This window comes from Ranitomeya imitator, chromosome 2, assembly GCF_032444005.1.
Source record: "Ranitomeya imitator isolate aRanImi1 chromosome 2, aRanImi1.pri, whole genome shotgun sequence".
Taxonomy (NCBI): domain Eukaryota; kingdom Metazoa; phylum Chordata; class Amphibia; order Anura; family Dendrobatidae; genus Ranitomeya; species Ranitomeya imitator.
In genome coordinates, this window is record NC_091283.1 from 51,794,372 (window position 1) to 51,817,646 (window position 23,275).

The 23,275-nt window shown below is 44.3% G+C and overlaps 1 protein-coding gene across 1 annotated transcript in view; it reads left to right on the forward strand.

The window, feature by feature from the left end:
* The window catches only part of LOC138661798 (cytochrome P450 2C19-like), a 48,688-nt gene that overhangs the window by 19,408 nt on the left and 6,005 nt on the right, over positions 1-23,275 (forward strand). Inside the window, exons 3-6 of the mRNA XM_069746723.1 lie at positions 2,508-2,657; positions 3,184-3,344; positions 3,429-3,605; positions 11,854-11,995. Of these exons, the coding sequence (XP_069602824.1) occupies positions 2,508-2,657; positions 3,184-3,344; positions 3,429-3,605; positions 11,854-11,995 (630 nt within the window). The remainder of the gene's footprint in view (positions 1-2,507; positions 2,658-3,183; positions 3,345-3,428; positions 3,606-11,853; positions 11,996-23,275) is intronic.

A 23,275-nucleotide genomic window follows, 5' to 3' on the forward strand; every position in this document is an offset into this window, starting at 1 on the left:
CAATCTAGCTTGATACGGATGGAAACACACCACTAATAGGAGAAATCAGGAAAAATAGGCTGCACTAATAAAAAAAAAAGGACAACGTAGGAGGCAGAGACACACGCTGAGCGGACTACAACCAGATGTGGCTGCAGAACACACTGTAGCGAGAGCTGCACTCACACACACAGACCTTGCAGACAGCCGTGAATGGCGCTGCAAAGCTGCAGAAAAGCTCCTCTATCTACTTCTATATAGTGTTTGCACACTATCTAGCTGGATACGGATGGAAACACAATAATAGGAGAAATCAGCAAAAATGTGCAGCAGCACAAATGCAAAAAAGGACAATGTAACAGTATGAGGCAGTGACGCACGCTGAGGGAACTACAACCAGATGTGGCTGCAGAACACACTGCAGCGTGAGCTGCACTCACACACACAGAGACCTTGCAGACAGCTGTGAACAGTGCTGCAAGGCAAAAAAAAAGGTTCTCACACAGCGGTTGCTACAGTAGCCTGAGTAAAGCACAATGAAGCAAATCGCGATCTCAAACTATCCCTCAGTCAGAACAGCAGCGTCCTGTCCCTAGCTGAATTCACAGCAGAGTGAACCCAAAATGGCGGCGGCTTTTATAGTGTATCATGAGATCATTTCAGCAGCCAATCACAGCCATGCCAGTAGTTACATGCCTAACAAGCATAACAGGATGTGCCTACATTTCTTTAGATTCCTCATTTGCTGAATTAAATCAAACTGGCTCATAGCATTATGGGAACTTCCGATTCCGGCATTCGATATTGCAAACGTATCGGAACTCAGTATCGGAATTCCCATACTGCGAATATCGGCCGATACGATATTTGCAGTATCGGAATGCTCAACACTAATTAACAGCTTACATTTTATCCACTGTTATGTATTGATAAGAATATACTGTTGTTATTACCTTTGTATGCTCTTGGTGCAGATAGTTTCAGTCTCGAGGATTTATATGCAGGGTTTGTTTTTAATATTAATATTAATCTAAATTATTTAAGATTTTTTTATTCTCTAAATGCAAACATTAAAGGGAATGTATAATTAGAAAATAGTTTTTGTGTTAAATCTATTTCTTAAAAAATATTTGAGACTTTCTTCATTTTGCAATCTGTATAAAACAAATCAATTTGGTAATCTTGCAATTTTCACACTAGCCACAAGAGCTACTTCAGACTCATAATTTCAGTAATAACTTTCAGCAGGTTCATTGTCATCACAGACAGGATTACAATGATAGTTAACACCTCTATACACAGCTGATAACACAAGATCCAAATTTCAAAATATGCAAAATCACAGCTTCCCTGATTCCCCTCCCTCCCAAATTAGAGACTTCATTACAAGTGATAGGGTCTAAGGGATTCTATTGCTGCTAACGGTCATGCGGTTTTTTCAACTTAACAGGAAATTAGAATCTAAGATATCCAAAGTGGCAAGTGTGAAAACCGCTAAATTTCTAATTTAGTTTTCAATAGTAATGGGCGAACCCCCCGATGTTCGGTATTGGTGGGTTTACCCAACTTTTTTGTAAAGTTTGAGTTCGGGGACGGACATGACACGAACTTGTGCCTGAACCCTGAAGTCAGACTTTACCTATATGGGAGGGGAGGGGGAGCTGTAAAAAAAGGCGGAAAATTAATAATAAACGTTATAGTTATACTTACCCATCCAGCGACGCATCCTCTCGTCCCGCTGTCTCCCTGCCGCATCTGCTTCCGGGGCCGCTCATTAACTGCCGGCAGTAATCACTGCACCCGGCAGTCTTCGGCTTTTCCTGGCAGTTTTCGTGCGATGACGTCACCACATGAACACTGCCAGAAAAAGCCAAAGACTGCCGAGTGCAGTGAATACCGGAAGCAGATGCGGCCCGAGACAGCGGGACAGGAGGACGCGTCGCTAGACAGGTAAGTATAATTATAATGTTTATTAATTTTATGCTGTTTTTTTTACAGCCCAAACTGGACCCGAACTGTGACACGAGTTTCCCATGGAAACCCATGTTCGGGACCGTGTGACCGAACACTATGTGTGTACTTTACAGTTCGGTTTCGCCCATCCCTAGTTTTTAATAAATATTGTGATATGGTAAAAAAAATGCAATTAACATTCTAGTTTAAATAATATTTAATTTTCTGAGGACACATTACAATTAAATAAGGGTTTACATATTTTTCACATATTCCAAGAATATGCTATAAATGTCAGTGGAAAACATACGGTTCCATTTCACCATCCACTAGGTGAGGTGGCTGGAGGATGTTATATTTAAGTTGAGAATAAATGAATCTGTTCATTCGGGGCTACAGGTATGGAAAATGGCAAACAAGCCCAGCTCCTAATGCCGCCTGGGTACTGAGACATAGTGTCAGTGATCCCAGAGCTGCTATGAAATTCTTAAGGGTGGAACATTCTCTTTTATTGCTTTCTTACAGTTTCCGTAAGTCATTGATTTTGCTACAAGTAATAGTATTTACTTTTTCAGGGGTGGTAGGTAGTAATGGTGAGCGCTGGAGACAGCTGCGCCGTTTTTCTCTGATGACACTAAGGAACTTTGGAATGGGTAAAAGAAGCATTGAACAGAGAATTCAAGAAGAGGCCCAATTTCTAGTGGAAGAATTTCGAAAGAGCAAAGGTAAGAACAACATCAAAATCAGCACCAATAAAGAAAACATGCTTAGAAGAAAATTGTTCTATAATAGATATAATATGTTAATAAGTATTTATAGTTTTAGATGATAATTCAAGTAAAAAAAACTTGAAATAGTTTCCAGATTCCCTGCTAAAGCAGATTTAACAATCTGAGACACCCTGTTCTCTATAGCTCACTTATTAGATTTGCTGTGTAGACTGGGACAGAATGAGCAGAGACAACTTACTATAGTTAGAGAGTGAGTGGGTTGACAGCTATATTTTAACACTATCTACATAAGGTAAGATAGAGACACGATACACACAGAAAACACTCGACATACAGCTCTTCTGCTACTACCTACTTTCTAGAAGAGGAACCTTTACTCCATCATTTTCTGCAAATTGGAATATTTTGTTACCATTCTGTAATCTTCTGTTCATGGCAGCCATCACACACCCTGCTGCAAGTTCCCAAAAACTAGAGCAAAATAAAGTCCTAAATATAATTGCCTCTTCTCCCGTAACAGCCCAACCATTGGATCCAACATTCTTCTTTGCCAAAGCGGTCTCTAATGTCATCTGTTCAGTGGTATTTGGAGATCGATTTGAATATGAGGACAAAGAATTTCTGAAGCTTTTGGGCCTCCTGAATGACATTTTTAAAGGTTTTAGCTCCGTTTGGGGACAGGTAAGGAAGGATTTACTTCCAGTCCTGAAAGATGCTAATGGAAAGCTCTACAAGCTATGACTTTACTATATTAATTTATTTCAGATGTACAATGTCTACCCAAAAATTATAGCAAAGATCCCCGGGCCTCATCATAAACTTTTTAATGCCATTGATGGCATTCAGGAATTTATTGCAAAACGTGTGGAAATGCATAAGGAAACTTTGGACCCCAATGATCCTCGGGATTTTATTGACTGTTTCCTTATTAAGATGGAGCAGGTAAGGTCATTCCATAGATTGTACTTAGGAACCTGGGTGAGGGAGCACTGGATGGGCACATGGCCCAAGTCCTGGGTACTAAAGTATTTATGTGGGAAGTGGGGAAAGAGCACCAAGAATTCTCCTAACCTTGACCAAGATATTGATATACAAATTGTTGCCCAGGATAATGCAGAATCTAACCCTGACTTTGTCTTATGCAACTTAGGTAATGTAAAGATTTTTAATAATGTTTGGTGTCCAATAATTGGTCTAAACCATATCAAGGCTACGTCAGTGTGGCAAAGTTGTTTTTTTGGGGTTTTTTTTGCACCACGTAATAAAAATCACAGATAACCAACAGCGAAAAGCCATATTAAATCATTAAAATTATAAATGATTCTTGTCTACAGCCCATAATTCTTATATGATGACATTAGCAGCGTTCAGAGTAACCTGTAAATTATAATTACAGTCATATTAATCTAAACAAATTTCTCCAACTACAATAAAATGACAAACAGATCGATTTATTATTGCAGACAGAGAAATAAGTTTTAAGGGCTTGACCACGAATTTCTGGACGGTTGGCAACATTCAGCTATGTGCAGGAAAACTGATTATATTGTCCAATATATGTCTCCATAGATATTAACCCCTTCACTATATGCGCCGTACATGTACTGCGCATGTCGTGTCTCCCTCTTTGATGTGGGCTCCGGCGCTGAGCCCACATCAAAGTCGCAACATGTCAGCTATTTTGTACAGCTGACATGTGCGCACAATAGCAGCGGCAGGTGGAATCGCGATCCACCCGCCACTATTAACTAGTTAAATGCCGCTGTCAAACGCTGACAGCGGCATTTAACTACCGATTCCGGCCATCAGGCCAGAAATGTGAACATCGCCGACCCCATCATGTGATTGGGGATCAGCAATGCATCGGCATGACAACCTGAGGTCTCCTGTGGTCGGCTCTCATAGCAAGCCTGTAATTCAGCTGCATAGGGGTGATCTGATGGTCACTCCTATGTAGCTGAGCTGATCCATTTGTGCCATGGAGGCTGTTGAAGCATGGCAAAAGTAAAAAAAAATGTTTTAAAAAATATGAAAAAAATAAAAAAAAATAAAAGTTTAAATCACCCCCCCTTTCAACCCATTCAAAATAAAACAATAAGCCGCGACGTCATTCCTCAGATAAATTCCTAGAATGAGCGCCTTTAGGACCTGAGGAATGACGTCGCGGCTTCTGATTGGTCGCGTGGCGGTCACATGGGCGGCACGCGACCAATCAGAAGCCGCGACGTCATTCCGCAGGTCCTAAAGGCGCTCATTTTGAACAAAGAAGCCGTGCTGGACGCCGGTTCCTCGCGCTGATGTCCAGGGGCCGCCGGAGAGGTGAATATAACAATATTTTTTATTTTAATTCTTTATTTTACACTTTAATATGGATCCCAGGGCCTGAAGGAGAGTTTCCTCTCCTTCAGACCCTGGGAACCATGAGAATACCTTCCGATACTTGGTGTCCCATTGACTTGTATTGGTATCGGATATCGGTATCGGCGATATCCGATACTTTTCGGGTATCGGCCGATACTATCCGATACCGATACTTTCAAGTATCGGACAGTATCGCTCAACATTAATGGTAAACCAATGATGTTGTTCAAACCTAATAATAATAATCTTTATTTATATAGCGCCAACATATTCCGCAGCGCTTTACAGTTTAACAGTTTCAAACACAAAAGTCATAAGTAACAACGTTAACAATACAATAATTAAAGCAAAATAAAAACAAAAACCTACAACTCGTCCTGCAAAAAATAAGCCCTCACTTGGCAATATTGATGGAAAAATAAAAAAGTTATGGCTCTGGGAAGTAGGTGAGCGAAAAACGTAAGCACAAAAACAAAAAGGGCCGCGTCTTGAAGGGGTTAAATGAAAATGTGCCCATGACCAATAGTTATGTGGTTGGATGAACGATCATTTGTCAATGACTGTAAACACTTGAGAGACCACAACGGCTAGCGTTGGATTTTTCTGCCGATGATGTCTCCAATGTGGATCATTGCCTAAAAAATCCAACAGCTTTGACCAATGTTTTGAATGATGACAGACATTCATTGGGTGATTGTTGGTCGAAACTAATGATCACGCGTTTCACCAAACCAACCCACAGTCATTCGTTAAAGTGAAATTTGGCCATTTTGTTCAAGTTTTATCTAATATGCATGGTCTGTCTAACATTATAGATTTCTCAAGCAATTGTTTCTGTAGGCATCTATTGTGTTAGGGTTGGCGGAATGCACCAAATATATTGTTTATTAAAAGGAATTGGTGCGTTCGCAACCCGGGATCCACCGTGCAGGAAAGTACCTGCTGCTAATTAATGGCGGCTCTATATGGCGGTATACACTAACTCTGTTAGCTTCACAGAGTAACCGCGAGAGGTGAGCTCTGTGCCCTGTTAGACTTTCACAGAGGCACAGGCCAACTACCCAGATGTGAGCAGTGAGTGGTCATGCATGCATACTCAATCTCCTCGCCGGAGGAGCCAGCATTCTAGGGGCTTATTTCAGCCGGGTCCCTGAACACATTTATACACAATCTCCTCGCCGGAGGTGCCAGCATTCTAGGGGCTTATTTCAGCCGGGTCCCTGAACACATACAAACACATGACCACATTGGCGCAAAGCATATAGCAAAAGACGATACTAGCGCATGGCCGTGCGGTCATGCGCAGTTTATATAGTTGCAGCACAGGAAGCTGCTACTGAAGTTTTTGCCCTTTCAGGACCTTCCAGAAGGACCAATGGAAAGTGCTGCAGTACCTGAGCATGTTTTGCCCTTTCAGGACCTTCCAGAAGGACCAATGGAATGTACTGCAGCACCTGAGCATGTGACCGAACATGTGGCCCTCGACCTCCAATGGGAGACGCTGCCCTGGGCATGCTCAGTGTGAGTAAACAAGGACTTAGTCCCAGAGAGGCTCGCTCGCCGCAGATCAGTGCAGGGTACCATAGGAAAGCCAGAAAAGGCAGTAGTGACCCTATGCACCGAATCAGCCCCAGCGAGACGCTGGGAGCGACGTCTCCGCTGAGCAGAGCCCACTGCGGCCGATACCGAATGGAAGACTGCAGCAGACACGGATCGAGATTCCCCCTGTGCAGCAGAGGAAACTCGACTCCTAACATTACCCCCCCTCCTAGGGCCCCCCCATCCTTGAGCCTCACTACGCTCAAAAGCTGCGATAAGCAGCGGAGCCCGAATGTGCTCCCAGGTTCTATCCTCTGGGCCGTGACCCTTCCAGTCCACCAGATAAAATTTCTTGCCACGTACCACCTTGCACCCCACAATAGCATTCACCTCAAACTCATCCGTGGATGAACCCGATGTCCCAGCAGATGACTCGGAAAACCGGGACAAATGAACGGGCTTTAAGAGGGAAACGTGGAAAGTATTGGTGATACCTAGGCGTGGAGGAATAGCCAAACGGTAGACCACAGAGTTGACCTGTTCCAGAACCTTAAACGGGCCAATGTAGCGAGGAGCAAACTTAGTGGACTCAACTCGCAGCCTGATGTTACGGGCGGAGAGCCACACTAAGTCGCCAGGAGCAAAGACCGGAGCGGGGCGCCGGTGTGTATCAGCCAAAACCCTCATTCTCTCCTTGGAGGCCCGGATGGCATCCTGTGTGCGGTCCCAGATGTCATGTGCCTCCACCGCCCAGTCTGCCACCCTAGAATCGGTGGATGACACGGGCATGGGCACAGGGACACGCGGATGCTGGCCGTAATTAAGGAGAAAAGGAGTTTGACCAGTGGAATCGGCTACGGCGTTGTTCAGGGCAAATTCCGCCCAAGGTAGCAAAGATGCCCAGTCATCCTGCCTAGCAGAGACGAAATGTCGCAAATATGTCACCAGAGTCTGGTTAGTTCGCTCCACCAACCCATTCGTCTCGGGATGGTATGCAGAGGAGAGGTTTAACTCTATGCTGAGTAAACGGCAGAGCTCTCTCCAAAACCGAGATGCGAACTGGGGACCCCGATCGCTGACAATCTTATCAGGCATACCATGCAAACGGAAAACGTGTTTAATGAACAACACCGCCAAGGCCCGTGCTGAGGGTAACCGAGGAAGCGGCACCAAATGCACCATCTTGGAGAAGTGGTCGGTGACAACGCAAATAATGGAGCAGCCACGCGACTTGGGTAGACCCACCACAAAGTCCATCCCGACCATCTCCCAGGGCCTGTCTGCCACCGGTAGAGGGTAAAGCAACCCAGCAGGCTGTTGCCGAGGAGACCGATTCTGGGCGCAAGAAACGCACGCCTGAATATAGTCCTTGACATCTCGGGCCATATGCGGCCACCAGTATGTTCTCGCCAGAAGCTCAGATGTCCTCTTGGTCCCAAAATGCCCACCCACTCTGGAGGAGTGAGCCCAAGAGAGAACCTCCGGTCGCAAGTTAGCTGGTACGAAAGTCTTGCCCGGGGGCACAGACTCTAGCGAAACCAGAGCTACAGTTCTCAGGCTCTCAGAAGGGACAATAAGCCGAGGCTCCTCCTCCTCCTCCGATGACACCACGGAGCGGGAGAGAGCGTCAGCACGAACGTTCTTCTCCCCGGAGAGAAAATGGAGTGTAAAATGGAACCGGGAGAAGAACAGGGACCATCTAGCCTGGCGAGAATTCAGCCGCTGGGCCGTTTGCAGATACACCAAGTTCTTGTGGTCAGTGAAGACTTGGAAGGGAAAGCGAGCTCCCTCCAAGAGATGTCTCCACTCCGAAAAAGCCAAATTCATGGCCAGCAACTCCCTGTCCCCGATGGAATAATTCCTCTCCGCTGGTGTGAAGGTTTTGGAGAAGAAGAAGCAAGGATGCTTCCGACCTTGAGCATCCTTTTGGAAAAGGACTGCTCCAGCATCAACGGATGAGGCATCCACCTCCAAGATAAATGGCTTATCAACATCGGGGCGATGTAGGATGGGAGCGCTAGCGAAGTGTGACTTGATCGAGAGAAAGGCTTTGGAGACCTCCTCTGACCACAACTTGGGATTTGCTCCCTTCTTGGTGAGGGCAACCAAGGGAGCTACCAAAGTTGAGAAGTGTGGAATGAACTGCCGATAGTAATTAATGAACCCCATAAAGCGCTGCACCGCTTTAAGAGAATGGGGTTCTTGCCAGTCCATTACAGCCTGTAGCTTGGCAGGATCCATAGCCAAACCCTGGGCAGAGATGATATAACCAAGGAAAGGCAAGGACTCCTGCTCAAACACACACTTCTCCAACTTGGCGTAGAGGGAGTTTGCCCATAAGAGGTCGAAGACTTTGCGAACATCTCTCCGATGGGAGTCAATATCTGGAGAGAAGATGAGAATATCATCCAGATAGACTACGACCGAGGTGGTGAGCATATCCCGGAAGATGTCGTTCACAAAGTCTTGGAAAATGGCTGGGGCATTACAGAGCCCGAAGGGCATCACCAGATATTCATAGTGCCCATCCCTGGTGTTAAAAGCCGTCTTCCATTCATCCCCCTCACGGATGCGAATCAGGTTGTAAGCACCCCGCAGATCTAACTTTGTAAATACCCTCGCTCCCCGTAGCCTATCAAACAGCTCAGATATCAGGGGTAGTGGGTACTTGTTCTTAACGGTGATGGCGTTAAGACCCCTGTAGTCTATGCATGGACGTAAGTCTCCAGTCTTCTTCTGTACGAAGAAGAACCCTGCCCCTGCCGGTGACACTGACTTCCTAATGAATCCTCTTGCCAGATTCTCCTGGATGTACTGGGACATTGCCTCCGTCTCCGGGAGAGATAACGGATAGACTCGACCCCGGGGAGACTCAGCACCAGGCAAGAGGTCAATAGGACAGTCATAGGGGCGGTGAGGCGGAAGGGTCTCCGCAGCTCTTTTGGAGAACACGTCTGCATAGGGCCAATAGTGCGGGTACCTGTGTAGTAGCAACCTGAACGCACTCCCTCAGACATCTACCCTCGCAAGATTTACTCCAACCCAAAATTCTCCCAGAGGACCACTCAATATGAGGAGAATGGTAGCGAAGCCATGGTATCCCCAACAGGACCTCATCAATTCCCTCAGGAATGACTAATAGGGAGATTATCTCCTGATGTGATGGAGACACAGATAGCGTGAAAGGAATGGTTTGGTGGGTAATCTGTGAAGGTAGTGTTGACCCATTTACCACTCGAACGGTTACCGGCTTGGCGAGCATCACCAAGGGTATTGCGTGACGCTGGGCAAAAGCGGAAGACATAAAGTTACCCTCTGCCCCAGAATCCACGCATAGCTCGACCATAAGAGTGGATGGGCCTATGGTAATTGTCCCCTTGAAGGACAACTTTGAGGCAAACGTCGCCGTGTCTAGTGTACCTCCTCCAACTGCCACTAGACGCTGACGTTTCCCCGACCGCTGAGGACCCTTGGAGGCAAGGTGTCCTGACTGCTGGCAAACATGACGGACCTTATGTGCACGGGCAGACTGAGACTTGGATCCCGCTCGTGTCACCTCTAAGGCCTCATGTGACTCGGATGCCTGGACTGGAGATTCCAAAGGTTTGGCGAAGATGGGAGCCAGCCGAAACCTCTGCCTACACTGGGCTCGCTCCAACCTCCGCTCGTTAAAACGGAGGTCAATACGAGTAGATACGGCTATGAGCTCCTCCAGTGTGGCGGGAATCTCCCTAGTGGCCAAAGCGTCCTTCACATGGTCAGCCAGCCCCCTCCAAAATACGGGAATGAGGGTTTTATCTGGCCATTCCAACTCAGACGCTAATGTCCGGAAGTGAACAGCAAAATGGCTGACCATGGTTGAACCCTGAGTCAAAGCCAGCAGTTGGAGCGCTGTATCATGGGTGACTTGAGGTCCTAAAAAGACCTGTTTCAGAGTGTCCAGAAACCTAGGAACACTCCGCACCACATGATCGTTGCGCTCCCACAGCGGCGTAGCCCACTCCAACGCTCTGTCCGACAGGAGAGAGATTATGAATCCCACCTTTGCCCGCTCAGTAGGGAAACGTGCAGCCAGAAGCTCGAGGTGTATACCACATTGGCTCACGAAACCCCTACAGGACTTACTGTCCCCAGAGTATCTCTCAGGCAAAGGAAGGTGAGATAGGGTCGGAACAGAGGTGGCAGTGGGTAAAGCTGCTGCAGCCACGCTAGCAGCCTGAACAGCTATTGCGGTAACATCCACCGCCGAGGTTGCACGCTCAAGAGACGCCAACCGGCCCTCCAGCAGCTGGATGTACCCCTGCAATCGCTGTTCATCCGCCATTACTTAGCCAGATCCTGGCGCTAGTATACTGTTAGGGTTGGCGGAACGCACCAAATATATTGTTTATTAAAAGGAATTGGTGCGTTCGCAACTCGGGATCCACCGTGCAGGAAAGTACCTGCTGCTAAATAATGGCGGCTCTATATGGCGGTATACACTAACTCTGTTAGCTTCACAGAGTAACCGCGAGAGGTGAGCTCTGTGCCCTGTTAGACTTTCACAGAGGCACAGGCCAACTACCCAGATGTGAGCAGTGAGTGGTCATGCATGCATACTCAATCTCCTCGCCGGAGGAGCTAGCATTCTAGGGGCTTATTTCAGCCGGGTCCCTGAACACATTTATACACAATCTCCTCGCCGGAGGTGCCAGCATTCTAGGGGCTTATTTCAGCCGGGTCCCTGAACACATACAAACACATGACCACATTGGCGCAAAGCATATAGCAAAAGACGATACTAGCGCATGGCCGTGCGGTCATGCGCAGTTTATATAGTTGCAGCACAGGAAGCTGCTACTGAAGTTTTTGCCCTTTCAGGACCTTCCAGAAGGACCAATGGAAAGTGCTGCAGTACCTGAGCATGTTTTGCCCTTTCAGGACCTTCCAGAAGGACCAATGGAATGTACCGCAGCACCTGAGCATGTGACCGAACATGTGGCCCTCGACCTCCAATGGGAGACCCTGCCCTGGGCATGCTCAGTGTGACTAAACAAGGACTTAGTCCCAGAGAGGCTCGCTCGCCGCAGATCAGTGCAGGGTACCATAGGAAAGCCAGAAAAGGCAGTAGTGACCCTATGCACTGAATCAGCCCCAGCGAGACGCTGGGAGCGACGTCTCCGCTGAGCAGAGCCCACTGCGGCCGATACCGAATGGGAGACCGCAGCAGACACGGATCGAGATTCCCCCTGTGCAGCAGAGGAAACTCGACTCCTAACATATTGTTTAATATTTATATTTGTTTCCACAGGAAAAAGGCAAACCTGATACTGAGTTTCACATGGAAGCCATAGTCAATACCACATCTGATTTGTTTGGTGCTGGGACGGAAACTGTCAGCACAACGCTGCGTTATGGACTGATGATTCTTCTCAAGCATCCAGATGTTGAAGGTTAGTAAAGTCCATGAAATACTAATCAGTATAGATGTGCAGACCATTCCTAAAGCTCGCACTGAAATCCCAAAATTTTTCAGGCTGGAACTGGACATCCCGCTTTGATGGAGTCTAGGGGAGTTTTGCGTAGGTACGCACAAGGTCGCTGGGCATGCCATAACATTATAGCTCGATGACCTTTTGTGTGCTTGCACAGAGCCCTCCCAGCATTAGACACTGGGGATTTCAATGCTGGCATGGGTGATCTGAAGATGCTTTGAGAACCAAATGTGTGTGACAAGGAGGGGCGAGAGAGGTGACTATAAGGATTTTTATTTGGTTTAACATTTTGATGGCCTTTTATAGAAAAATTAGTAGAACTTTTAGTAGTACCTTTTACTAGAAAATTGGTGGCCAGTAGCCTGCTCACTCATAACTGTTGCACACTGTGAAATGCACTGGTTGATAGTCTCAAAATTGACACAAGCTTGCACAAAAAGAGTAATTTAGTCAGCAAAAACTGGGTGTAGTGACACAGACAGTGTGATTGTGGAAAGCCTAGATGGTGCCAGCAGGCACACAGTGTGCACTGGACCAGAACCTAAGGCACGCAGTAAGCACAGGACCTGAGACTAGACAGTCACGTGATTGCAGAGCGGCGGAGCTGCCGTGCAAGAGGACCAGGAGACAGCTGAGTGCGTGGAGCACAGGACAGAGAACAACAACGTAGTCAGTGGTGAGCCGAGGGTCAACAGCCAGACGAGAGCGAAGTACCTGGGACAAGACTGAAGAGTAAAATGAGACGAGCCAAGGGGTCAGAGAACCAGGAAGGACAGATCCTTACCGAGCAGAAAACAGAGACAGGGATCAGGGGACAGAACCAGATCATACACAACAAAGGTCACACACACTGAGGCACAGCAATTACAGATGAGTTACCTGGGTCAGCAACTACTGTACAAACTCAGTAAACGGAAGTATCACCGACACCTGACCCAGGAACCACCAGCATTAAATAGCTGCCCTAGAACCAGAGAGAGGCAATCTGAGTTAACCCTGACCATGACACAGGCTGGATAACCCTGTCCAGAGTCATGATACTAGGCACTTTTATGGCAATTGATGACCTCACCACATGCCAATGTCCCCACTGGGAGTGTGACTCAAGAGGAAGGTTGCCATGGCTGTTAATTAGTTCAAGTATTCTTTAAGTTTTATACTATTACTAGCTGAAGAGCCCGGCGTTGCCTGGGCATAGTAAATATCTGTGGTTAGTTATAGCACGTCACTTCTCTTATTTTCCCATCACGCCTCTCATTTTCCCAATCACATCTTTAATTTTCCCCCTCACATCTCTCATTTTCTCCCTCACACCTCTCATTTTCTCCCTCACTCCTCTCATTCCCGCCTAACACTTGTCATTTCGACCTCACATCTGTCATTTTCCGATCACTACACTATTTTCCCTCACTCCTCTCATTTTGCACTCACACCTTTTCATTTTCACCTCACACCTCTCATTTTCACCTCAGTATATACATGTTTGTCATCTCCCTTATATATAGTATACAGTGGGGCAAAAAAGTATTTAGTCAGTCAGCAATAGTGCAAGTTCCACCACTTAAAAAGATGAGAGGCGTCTGTAATTTACATCATAGGTAGACCTCAACTATGGGAGCCAAACTGACAAACAAAAATCCAGAAAATCACATTGTCTGTTTTTTTATCATTTTATTTGCATATTATGGTGTAAAATAAGTATTTGGTCAGAAACAAACAATCAAGATTTCTGGCTCTCACAGACCTGTAACTTCTTCTTTAAGAGTCTCCTCTTTCCTCCACTCATTACCTGTAGTAATGGCACCTGTTTAAACTTGTTATCAGTATAAAAAGACACCTGTGCACACCCTCAAACAGTCTGACTCCAAACTCCACTATGGTGAAGAACACAGAGCTGTCAAAGGACACCAGAAACAAAATTGTAGCCCTGCACCAGGCTGGGAAGACTGAATCTGCAATAGCCAACCAGCTTGGAGTGAAGAAATCAACAGTGGGAGCAATAATTAGAAAATGGAAGACATACAAGACCACTGATAATCTCCCTCGATCTGGGGCTCCACGCAAAATCCCACCCCGTGGGGTCAGAATGATCACAAGAACGGTGAGGAAAAATCCCAGAACCACGCGGGGGGACCTAGTGAATGAACTGCAGAGAGCTGGGACCAATGTAACAAGGCCTACCATAAGTAACACACTACGCCACCATGGACTCAGATCCTGCAGTGCCAGACGTGTCCCACTGCTTAAGTCAGTACATGTCCGGGCCCGTCTGAAGTTTGCTAGAGAGCATTTGGATGATCCAGAGGAGTTTTGGGAGAATGTCCTATGGTCTGATGAAGCCAAACTGGAACTGTTTGGTAGAAACACAACTTGTCGTGTTTGGAGGAAAAAGAATACTGAGTTGCATCCATCAAACACCATACCTACTGTAAAGATTGGTGGTGGAAACATCATGCTTTGGGGCTGTTTCTCTGCAAAGGGTCTAGGACGACTGATCCGGGTTCATGAAAGAATGAATGGGGCCATGTATCGTGAGATTTTCAGTGCAAACCTCCTTCCATCAGCAAGGGCATTGAAGATGAAACGTGGCTGGGTCTTTCAACATGACAATGATCCAAAGCACACCGCCAGGGCAACGAAGGAGTGGCTTCGTAAGAAGCATTTCAAGGTCCTGGAGTGGCCTAGCCAGTCTCCAGATCTCAACCCTATAGAAAACCTTTGGAAGGAGTTGAAAGTCCGTGTTGCCAAGCGATAAAGCCAAAAACATCACTGCTCTAGAGGAGATCTGCATGGAGGAATGGGCCAACATACCAACAACAGTGTGTGGCAACCTTGTGAAGACTTACAGAAAACGTTTGACCTCTGTCATTGCCAACAAAGGATATATTACAGAGTATTGAGATGAAATTTTGTTTCTGACCAAATACTTATTTTCCACCATAATATGCAAATAAAATGTTAAAAAAAACAGACAATGTGATTTTCTGGATTTTTTTTTCTCAGTTTGTCTCCCATAGTTGAGGTCTACCAATGATGTAAATTACAGACGCCTCTCATCTTTTTAAGTGGTGGAACTTGCACTATTGCTGACTGACTAAATACTTTTTTGCCCCACTGTACATCTGTATGTCATCTCCTGTATATAGTGTATACCTGTATGTCATCTCCCCTGTATATAGTATATACCTGCTGTGTGTCATCTCCCCTGTATATAGTATATACCTGTATGTCATCTCCTCCTATATATAGTATATACCTGTATGTCATCTCCTCCTATATATAGTATATACCTGTATGTCATCTCCTCCTATATATAGTATATACCTGTATGTCATCTCCTTCTATATATGGTATATACCTGTATGTCATCTCCTCCTGTATATAGTATATACCTGTGTGTCATCTCCCCTGTATATAGTATATATCTGTGTGTCATCTCCTCCTGCATATAGTATATACCTGTATGTCATCTTCTATATATAGCATATACCTGTATGTCATCTCCTCCTGTATATAGTATATACCTGTAGGTAATCTGCTCCTGTATATAGTGTATACCTGTGTGTCATCTCCTCCTGTATATAGTATATACCTGTATGTCATCTCCTCCTGTATATAGTATATACCTGTGTGTCATCTCCCCTGTATATAGTATATATCTGTGTGTCATCTCCTCCTGCATATAGTATATACCTGTATGTCATCTTCTATATATAGCATATACCTGTATGTCATCTCCTCCTGTATATAGTATATACCTGTAGGTAATCTGCTCCTGTATATAGTGTATACCTGTGTGTCATCTCCTCCTGTATATAGTATATACCTGTATGTCATCTCCTCCTGTATATAGTATGTACCTGTATGTCATCTCCTCCTCTATATAGTATATACCTGTGTCATCTCTCCTGTATATAGTATATATCTGTGTGTCATCTCCCCTGTATATAGTATATACCTGTGTGATCTCCTGTATTAGACCTCGTTAACACGTTATTTGCTCAGTATTTTTACCTCAGTATTTGTAAGATAAATTGGCAGCCTGATAAATCCCCAGCCAACAGGAAGCCCTCCCCCTGGCAGTATATATTAGCTCACACATACACATAATAGACAGGTCATGTGACTGACAGCTGCTGTATTTCCTATATGGTACATTTGTTGCTCTTGTAGTTTGTCTGCTTATTAATCAGATTTTTATTTTTGAAGGCTAATACCAGACTTGTGTGTGTTTTAGGGCGAGTTTCGTCTGTCAAGTTGTGTGTGTTGAGTTGTGTGTGGCGACATGCATGTAGCGACTTTTGTGAGATGAGTTTTGTGTGGCAACATGCGTGTAGCAACTTTTTGTGTGTCGAGTTGCATGTGACAGGTTAGTGTAGCAAGTTTTGTGCAGCAAGTTTTGCGCATGGCGAGTTTTGCGCGTGGTGAGTTTTATGTCTGGTGCCTTTTGAGTATGTGCAAGTTTTGTGTGAGGCAACTTTTGCATGTGTTGCAAATTTTGTGCATGTGGCAATTTTTCCGCATGTGCAAGTTTTGCGTGTGGTGAGTTTTCCATGAGGTGAGTTTTGCACTTGTGGCGAGTTTTGCGTGAGCCTAGTTTTTGCATGTGGCGAGTTTTGCGCGTGGTGAGTTTTGAGCGGCGACTTTTGTGTTTCGACTTTTATGTGCAAGGTTGGTGTATGTGTGGTGAAATGTGTGCTGAGGGTGGTATATGTGTTCAAGCACGTGGTAGTGTGTGGCGCATTTTGTGTGTGTTCATATCCCCATGTGTGGTGAGTATCTCATGTCGGGGCCCCACCTTAGCAACTGATCGGTATATACTCTTTGGCGCCATTGCTCTTATTCTTTAAGTCCCCCTTGTTCACATCTGGCAGCTGTCAATTTGCCTCCAACACTTTTCCTTTCACTTTTCCCCATTATGTAGATAAGGGAAAAATAGTTTGGTGAATTGGAAAGCGCGGGGTTAAAATTTCACCTCACAACATAGCCTATGACGCTCTCAGGGTCCAAACGTGTGACTGTGCAAAATTTTGTGGCTGTAGCTGCGACGCCTCCAACACTTTTCATTTCACTTTTTCCCCATTATATAGATAGGGGCAAAATTGTTTGGTGAATTGGAAAGCGCGGGGTTAAAATTTCACCTCACAACGTAGCCTATGACGCTCTCGGGGTCCAGACGTGTGACTGTGCAAAATTTTGTGGCTGTAGCTGCGACGGTGCAGATGCCAATCCCGGACATACACACACACACACACACACACATACACAAACACACATACACACATTCAGCTTTATATAGTAGATTATTATTTATTGTTATAGCGCCATTTATTCCATGGCGCTTTACATGTAAGGAGGGGTATACATAATAAAAACAAGGACAGTAATCTTAAACAATACAAGTCATAACTGTAGAAGATCGGAGGAAACAGGAGTATTTTAAATCATATAAAGATAATCTCAACTGGCCAGCACACCAACATCGGGTAACTAATAAGAGGAATATATATAATTTAAACATATACGAAAATTAAAGTGTATTGATAATTATATCCTCCTCTGTGAACTTCCAATCCATTAACAGCAGGGCAAGGACCTTTTCGGTGGGAGTGGAGATACATCTAAAAAAATACAAACATAACACTTATTAAAATAGGAGCAGTAGAACAGTCTTCATTCTGCATGTTCCATACAACTGGAATGTATATACAACCAATTCATATAAACATATCCCTTTAAGGTAGGACCGTTTATGGATGGATTTTAAACTCTACATTTAGGCCTTTTGGCTTTAGTGTATCTAACTCATAAATCCAACGGAGTTCTAATTTTTTTAGGAGACATATTCTGTCCCCCCCTCTTCTTTGGGCCGGAACTCTATCTATTATTCTGAATTTTAGATCTTTCTCCGTATGTTTAAAGTCTAAAAAATGTTTCGAGACTGGTAGGTCTTGTCTTTTTTTCCTTATTGAGAAACGGTGATTATTCATGCGGGTTTTAAACTCGCATGTTGTTTCCCCAATATACCATAATTTGCAAGGGCATTCAAGTATAACGTGGTCAGAGTTACACGTAATATATTCCCGAATTGTATATTGTTTATTCGTAACTGGGTGGTCAAAAGTAGATCCCTTCATCATGTGTTTACAATTTACACATGATAAACATGGGAAACAACCATGCTGTTTATTACCTGTGATTGTAAAATAGTAAAAGAATAAAAACTGAAAATGTAGGCCCCTTAAAAAATAGAGAGGAAAGAATGGTTGTAGATGACGAGGAAAAAGCTGACATATTAAACACCTTCTTCTCCACGGTATTCACGGTGGAAAATGAAATGCTAGGTGAAATCCCAAGAAACAATGAAAACCCTATATTAAGGGTCACCAATCTAACCCAAGAAGAGGTGCGAAACCGGCTAAATAAGATTAAAATAGATAAATCTCCGGGTCCGGATGGCATACACCCACGAGTACTAAGAGAACTAAGTAATGTAATAGATAAACCATTATTTCTTATTTTTAGGGACTCTATAGCGACAGGGTCTGTTCCGCAGGACTGGCGCATAGCAAATGTGGTGCCAATATTCAAAAAGGGCTCTAAAAGTGAACCTGGAAATTATAGGCCAGTAAGTCTAACCTCTATTGTTGGTAAAATATTTGAAGGGTTTCTGAGGGATGTTATTCTGGATTATCTCAATGAGAATAACTGTTTAACTCCATATCAGCATGGGTTTATGAGAAATCGCTCCTGTCAAACCAATCTAATCAGTTTTTATGTAGAGGTAAGCTATAGGCTGGACCACGGTGAGTCATTGGACGTGGTATATCTCGATTTTTCCAAAGCGTTTGATACCGTGCCGCACAAGAGGTTGGTACACAAAATGAGAATGCTTGGTCTGGGGGAAATTGTGTGTAAATGGGTTAGTAACTGGCTTAGTGATAGAAAGCAGAGGGTGGTTATAAATGGTATAGTCTCTAACTGGGTCGCTGTGACCAGTGGGGTACCGCAGGGGTCAGTATTGGGACCTGTTCTCTTCAACATATTCATTAATGATCTGGTAGAAGGTTTACACAGTAAAATATCGATATTTGCAGATGATACAAAACTATGTAAAGCAGTTAATGCAAGAGAAGATAGTATTCTGCTACAGATGGATCTGGATAAGTTGGAAACTTGGGCTGAAAGGTGGCAGATGAGGTTTAACAATGATAAATGTAAGGTTATACACATGGGAAGAAGGAATCAATGTCACCATTACTCACTGAATGGGAAACCACTGGGTAAATCTGACAGGGAGAAGGACTTGGGGATCCTAGTTAATGATAAACTTACCTGGAGCAGCCAGTGCCAGGCAGCAGCTGCCAAGGCAAACAGGATCATGGGGTGCATTAAAAGAGGTCTGGATACACATGATGAGAGCATTATACTGCCTCTGTACAAATCCCTAGTTAGACCGCACATGGAGTACTGTGTCCAGTTTTGGGCACCGGTGCTCAGGAAGGATATAATGGAACTAGAGAGAGTACAAAGGAGGGCAACAAAATTAATAAAGGGGATGGGAGAACTACAATACCCAGATAGATTAGCGAAATTAGGATTATTTAGTCTAGAAAAAAGACGACTGAGGGGCGATCTAATAACCATGTATAAGTATATAAGGGGACAATACAAATATCTCGCTGAGGATCTGTTTATACCAAGGAAGGTGACGGGCACAAGGGGGCATTCTTTGCGTCTGGAGGAGAGAAGGTTTTTCCACCAACATAGAAGAGGATTCTTTACTGTTAGGGCAGTGAGAATCTGGAATTGCTTGCCTGAGGAGGTGGTGATGGCGAACTCAGTCGAGGGGTTCAAGAGAGGCCTGGATGTCTTCCTGGAGCAGAACAATATTGTATCATACAATTAGGTTCTGTAGAAGGACGTAGATCTGGGGATTTATTATGATGGAGTATAGGCTGAACTGGATGGACAAATGTCTTTTTTCGGCCTTACTAACTATGTTACTATGTTACTATGTTACTATTGTGGTTTGGCCAGTATTTTTGAGGGAGCCAATATCCGATTTTACCATATGATCTCCAAGATTTTTACTTCTGCGGTATGAGAAGAGTGGGGGTTCTCTAAATTCTTTAATATTGGGTAGGCATTTGCCCAACATACCCCAATGTTTTCTGATCACCTCCGAAATTGGTCCTCTCTCTTCCGTATAGGTCACTACACATGGGATTCTATTTAACATTTTCTTCTCTGTATTTTTTTCAATTAGTTCCCTTCTATTTTTATTAAGTGTCCTATACTTCACTCTGTTAAGTAACTCCTTCGGGTATCCTCTCTTTAAAAACTTTTGTGCCAGATTATCCACTACTCCCTCTATCTCATCTTCTTCTTTTACTATTCTACGTACCCTCAGCATTTGGCTGAGGGGTATTGACCTCACCATAGTGCGAGGATGTTGGCTGTTGAACATTAGAAGATTATTTTTATCCGTTTCCTTGACAAATAGGGTTGTGGTCATGTCATGGACAGGTGTGGGCAATCCCTTCGTTATGTCATTCTCAATTAAGCAAATAAAAGGCCTTTTATTTGCTTAATTGAGAATGACATAACGAAGGGATTGCCCACACCTGTCCATGAAATAGCTTTGGAGTCAATTGTCCAATTACTTTTGGTCCCTTTAAAAACAGGGTGGCACATGTTAAGGAGCTGAAACTCCTAAACCCTTCATCCAATTTTAATGTGGATACCCACAAATGAAAGCTGAAAGTCTGAACTTCAACTGCATCTGAATTGTTTTGTTTAAAATTCATTGTAGTAATGTCTATAACCAAAATTAGAAAAATGTTGTCTTTGTCCAATTATATATGGACCTAACTGTATATATATATATATATATATATATATTTTTTTTTTTTTTTTGTTTTGTTTTGGAACATACTTTCCCCTTTACCTCTCACTATGTATTATGTAATATTGGGGCATAGGTGGCGCTATTGATCTGGCACATCATCCGGTTTTAGTATCACTTTTTGGAATATATTTACAGTGGGGCAAAAAAGTATTTAGTCAGTCAGCAATAGTGCACGTTCCACCACTTAAAAAGATGAGAGGCGTCTGTAATTTACATCATAGGTAGACCTCAACTATGGGAGACAAACTGAGAAAAAAAAATCCAGAAAATCACATTGTCTGTTTTTTTAACATTTTATTTGCATATTATGGTGGAAAATAAGTATTTGGTCAGAAACAAACAATCAAGATTTCTGGCTTCCACAGACCTGTAACTTCTTCTTTAAGAGTCTCCTCTTTCCTCCACTCATTACCTGTAGCAATGGCACCTGTTTAAACTTGTTATCAGTATAAAAAGACACCTGTGCACACCCTCAAACAGTCTGACTCCAAACTCCACTATGGTGAAGACCAAAGAGCTGTCAAAGGACACCAGAAACAAAATTGTAGCCCTGCACCAGGCTGGGAAGACTGAATCTGCAATAGCCAACCAGCTTGGAGTGAAGAAATCAACAGTGGGAGCAATAATTAGAAAATGGAAGACATACAAGACCACTGATAATCTCCCTCGATCTGGGGCTCCACGCAAAATCCCACCCCGTGGGGTCAGAATGATCACAAGAATTGTGAGCAAAAATCCAAGAACCACGCGGGGGGACCTAGTGAATGAACTGCAGAGAGCTGGGACCAATGTAACAAGGCCTACCATAAGTAACACGCTACGCCACCATGGACTCAGATCCTGCAGTGCCAGACGTGTCCCACTGCTTAAGCCAGTACATGTCCGGGCCCGTCTGAAGTTTGCTAGAGAGCATTTGGATGATCCAGAGGAGTTTTGGGAGAATGTCCTATGGTCTGATGAAACCAACCTGGAACTGTTTGGTAGAAACACAACTTGTCGTGTTTGGAGGAAAAAGAATACTGAGTTGCTTTGGGGCTGTTTCTCTGCAAAGGGGCCAGGACGACTGATCCGGGTACATGAAAGAATGAATGGGGCCATGTATCGTGAGATTTTGAGTGCAAACCTCCTTCCATCAGCAAGGGCATTGAAGATGAAACGTGGCTGGGTCTTTCAACATGACAATGATCCAAAGCACACCTCCAGGGCAACGAAGGAGTGGCTTCGTAAGAAGCATTTCAAGGTCCTGGAGTGGCCTAGCCAGTCTCCAGATCTCAACCCTATAGAAAACCTTTGGAGGGAGTTGAAAGTCCGTGTTGCCAAGCGAAAAGCCAAAAACATCACTGCTCTAGAGGAGATCTGCATGGAGGAATGGGCCAACATACCAACAACAGTGTGTGGCAACCTTGTGAAGACTTACAGAAAATGTTTGACCTCTGTCATTGCCACCAAAGGATATATTACAAAGTATTGAGATGAAATTTTGTTTCTGACCAAATACTTATTTTCCACCATAATATGCAAATAAAATGTTAATAAAACAGACAATGTGATTTTCTGGATTTTTTTTTCTCAGTTTGTCTCCCATAGTTGAGGTCAACCTATGATGTAAATTACAGACGCCTCTCATCTTTTTAAGTGGTGGAACTTGCACTATTGCTGACTGACTAAATACTTTTTTGCCCCACTGTATATGACTTGATATGTTTTTGTAATAAGGCTTATTTTTTTTTAACCCTAAATACTCCTGTTTCCTCCGATCTTCTATGTTTATATGGAGTGGGGTAACTTTGCTCCCTATGGCGTAACTGTACGCAATATCTAAAGCATTATGTGGTTGTCTGGTACCCTGTTTATACAAGTCATAACTGGTACAGGAGGAGAGAGGACCCTGCCCGCGAAGGCTCACAATCTACAAGGGATGGGTGAAGATACAGTAGGCGAGGGTAGAGCTGGTCATGCAGCGGTTTGGTCAATCGGTGGTTACTGCAGGTTATAGACTTGTCGGAAGAGGTGGGTCTTCAGGCTCTTTTTAAAGGTTTTGATGGTAGGCGAGAGTCTGATGTGTTGTGATAGAGGGTTCCAGAGTAGGGGTGATACGCGAGAGAAATCTTGTATACGATTGTGGGAAGAGGAGATAAGAGGGGAGTAGAGAAGGAGGTCTTGTGAGGATCAGAGGTTGCATGTAGGTAAGTAGCGGGAGACGAGGTCACAGGTGTATGGAGGAGACAGGCTGTGGATGGCTTTGTATGTCATGGTTAGGGTTTTGTACTGGAGTCTCTGGGCAATGGGGAGCCAGTGAAGGGATTAACAGAGGGGAGAAGCTGGGG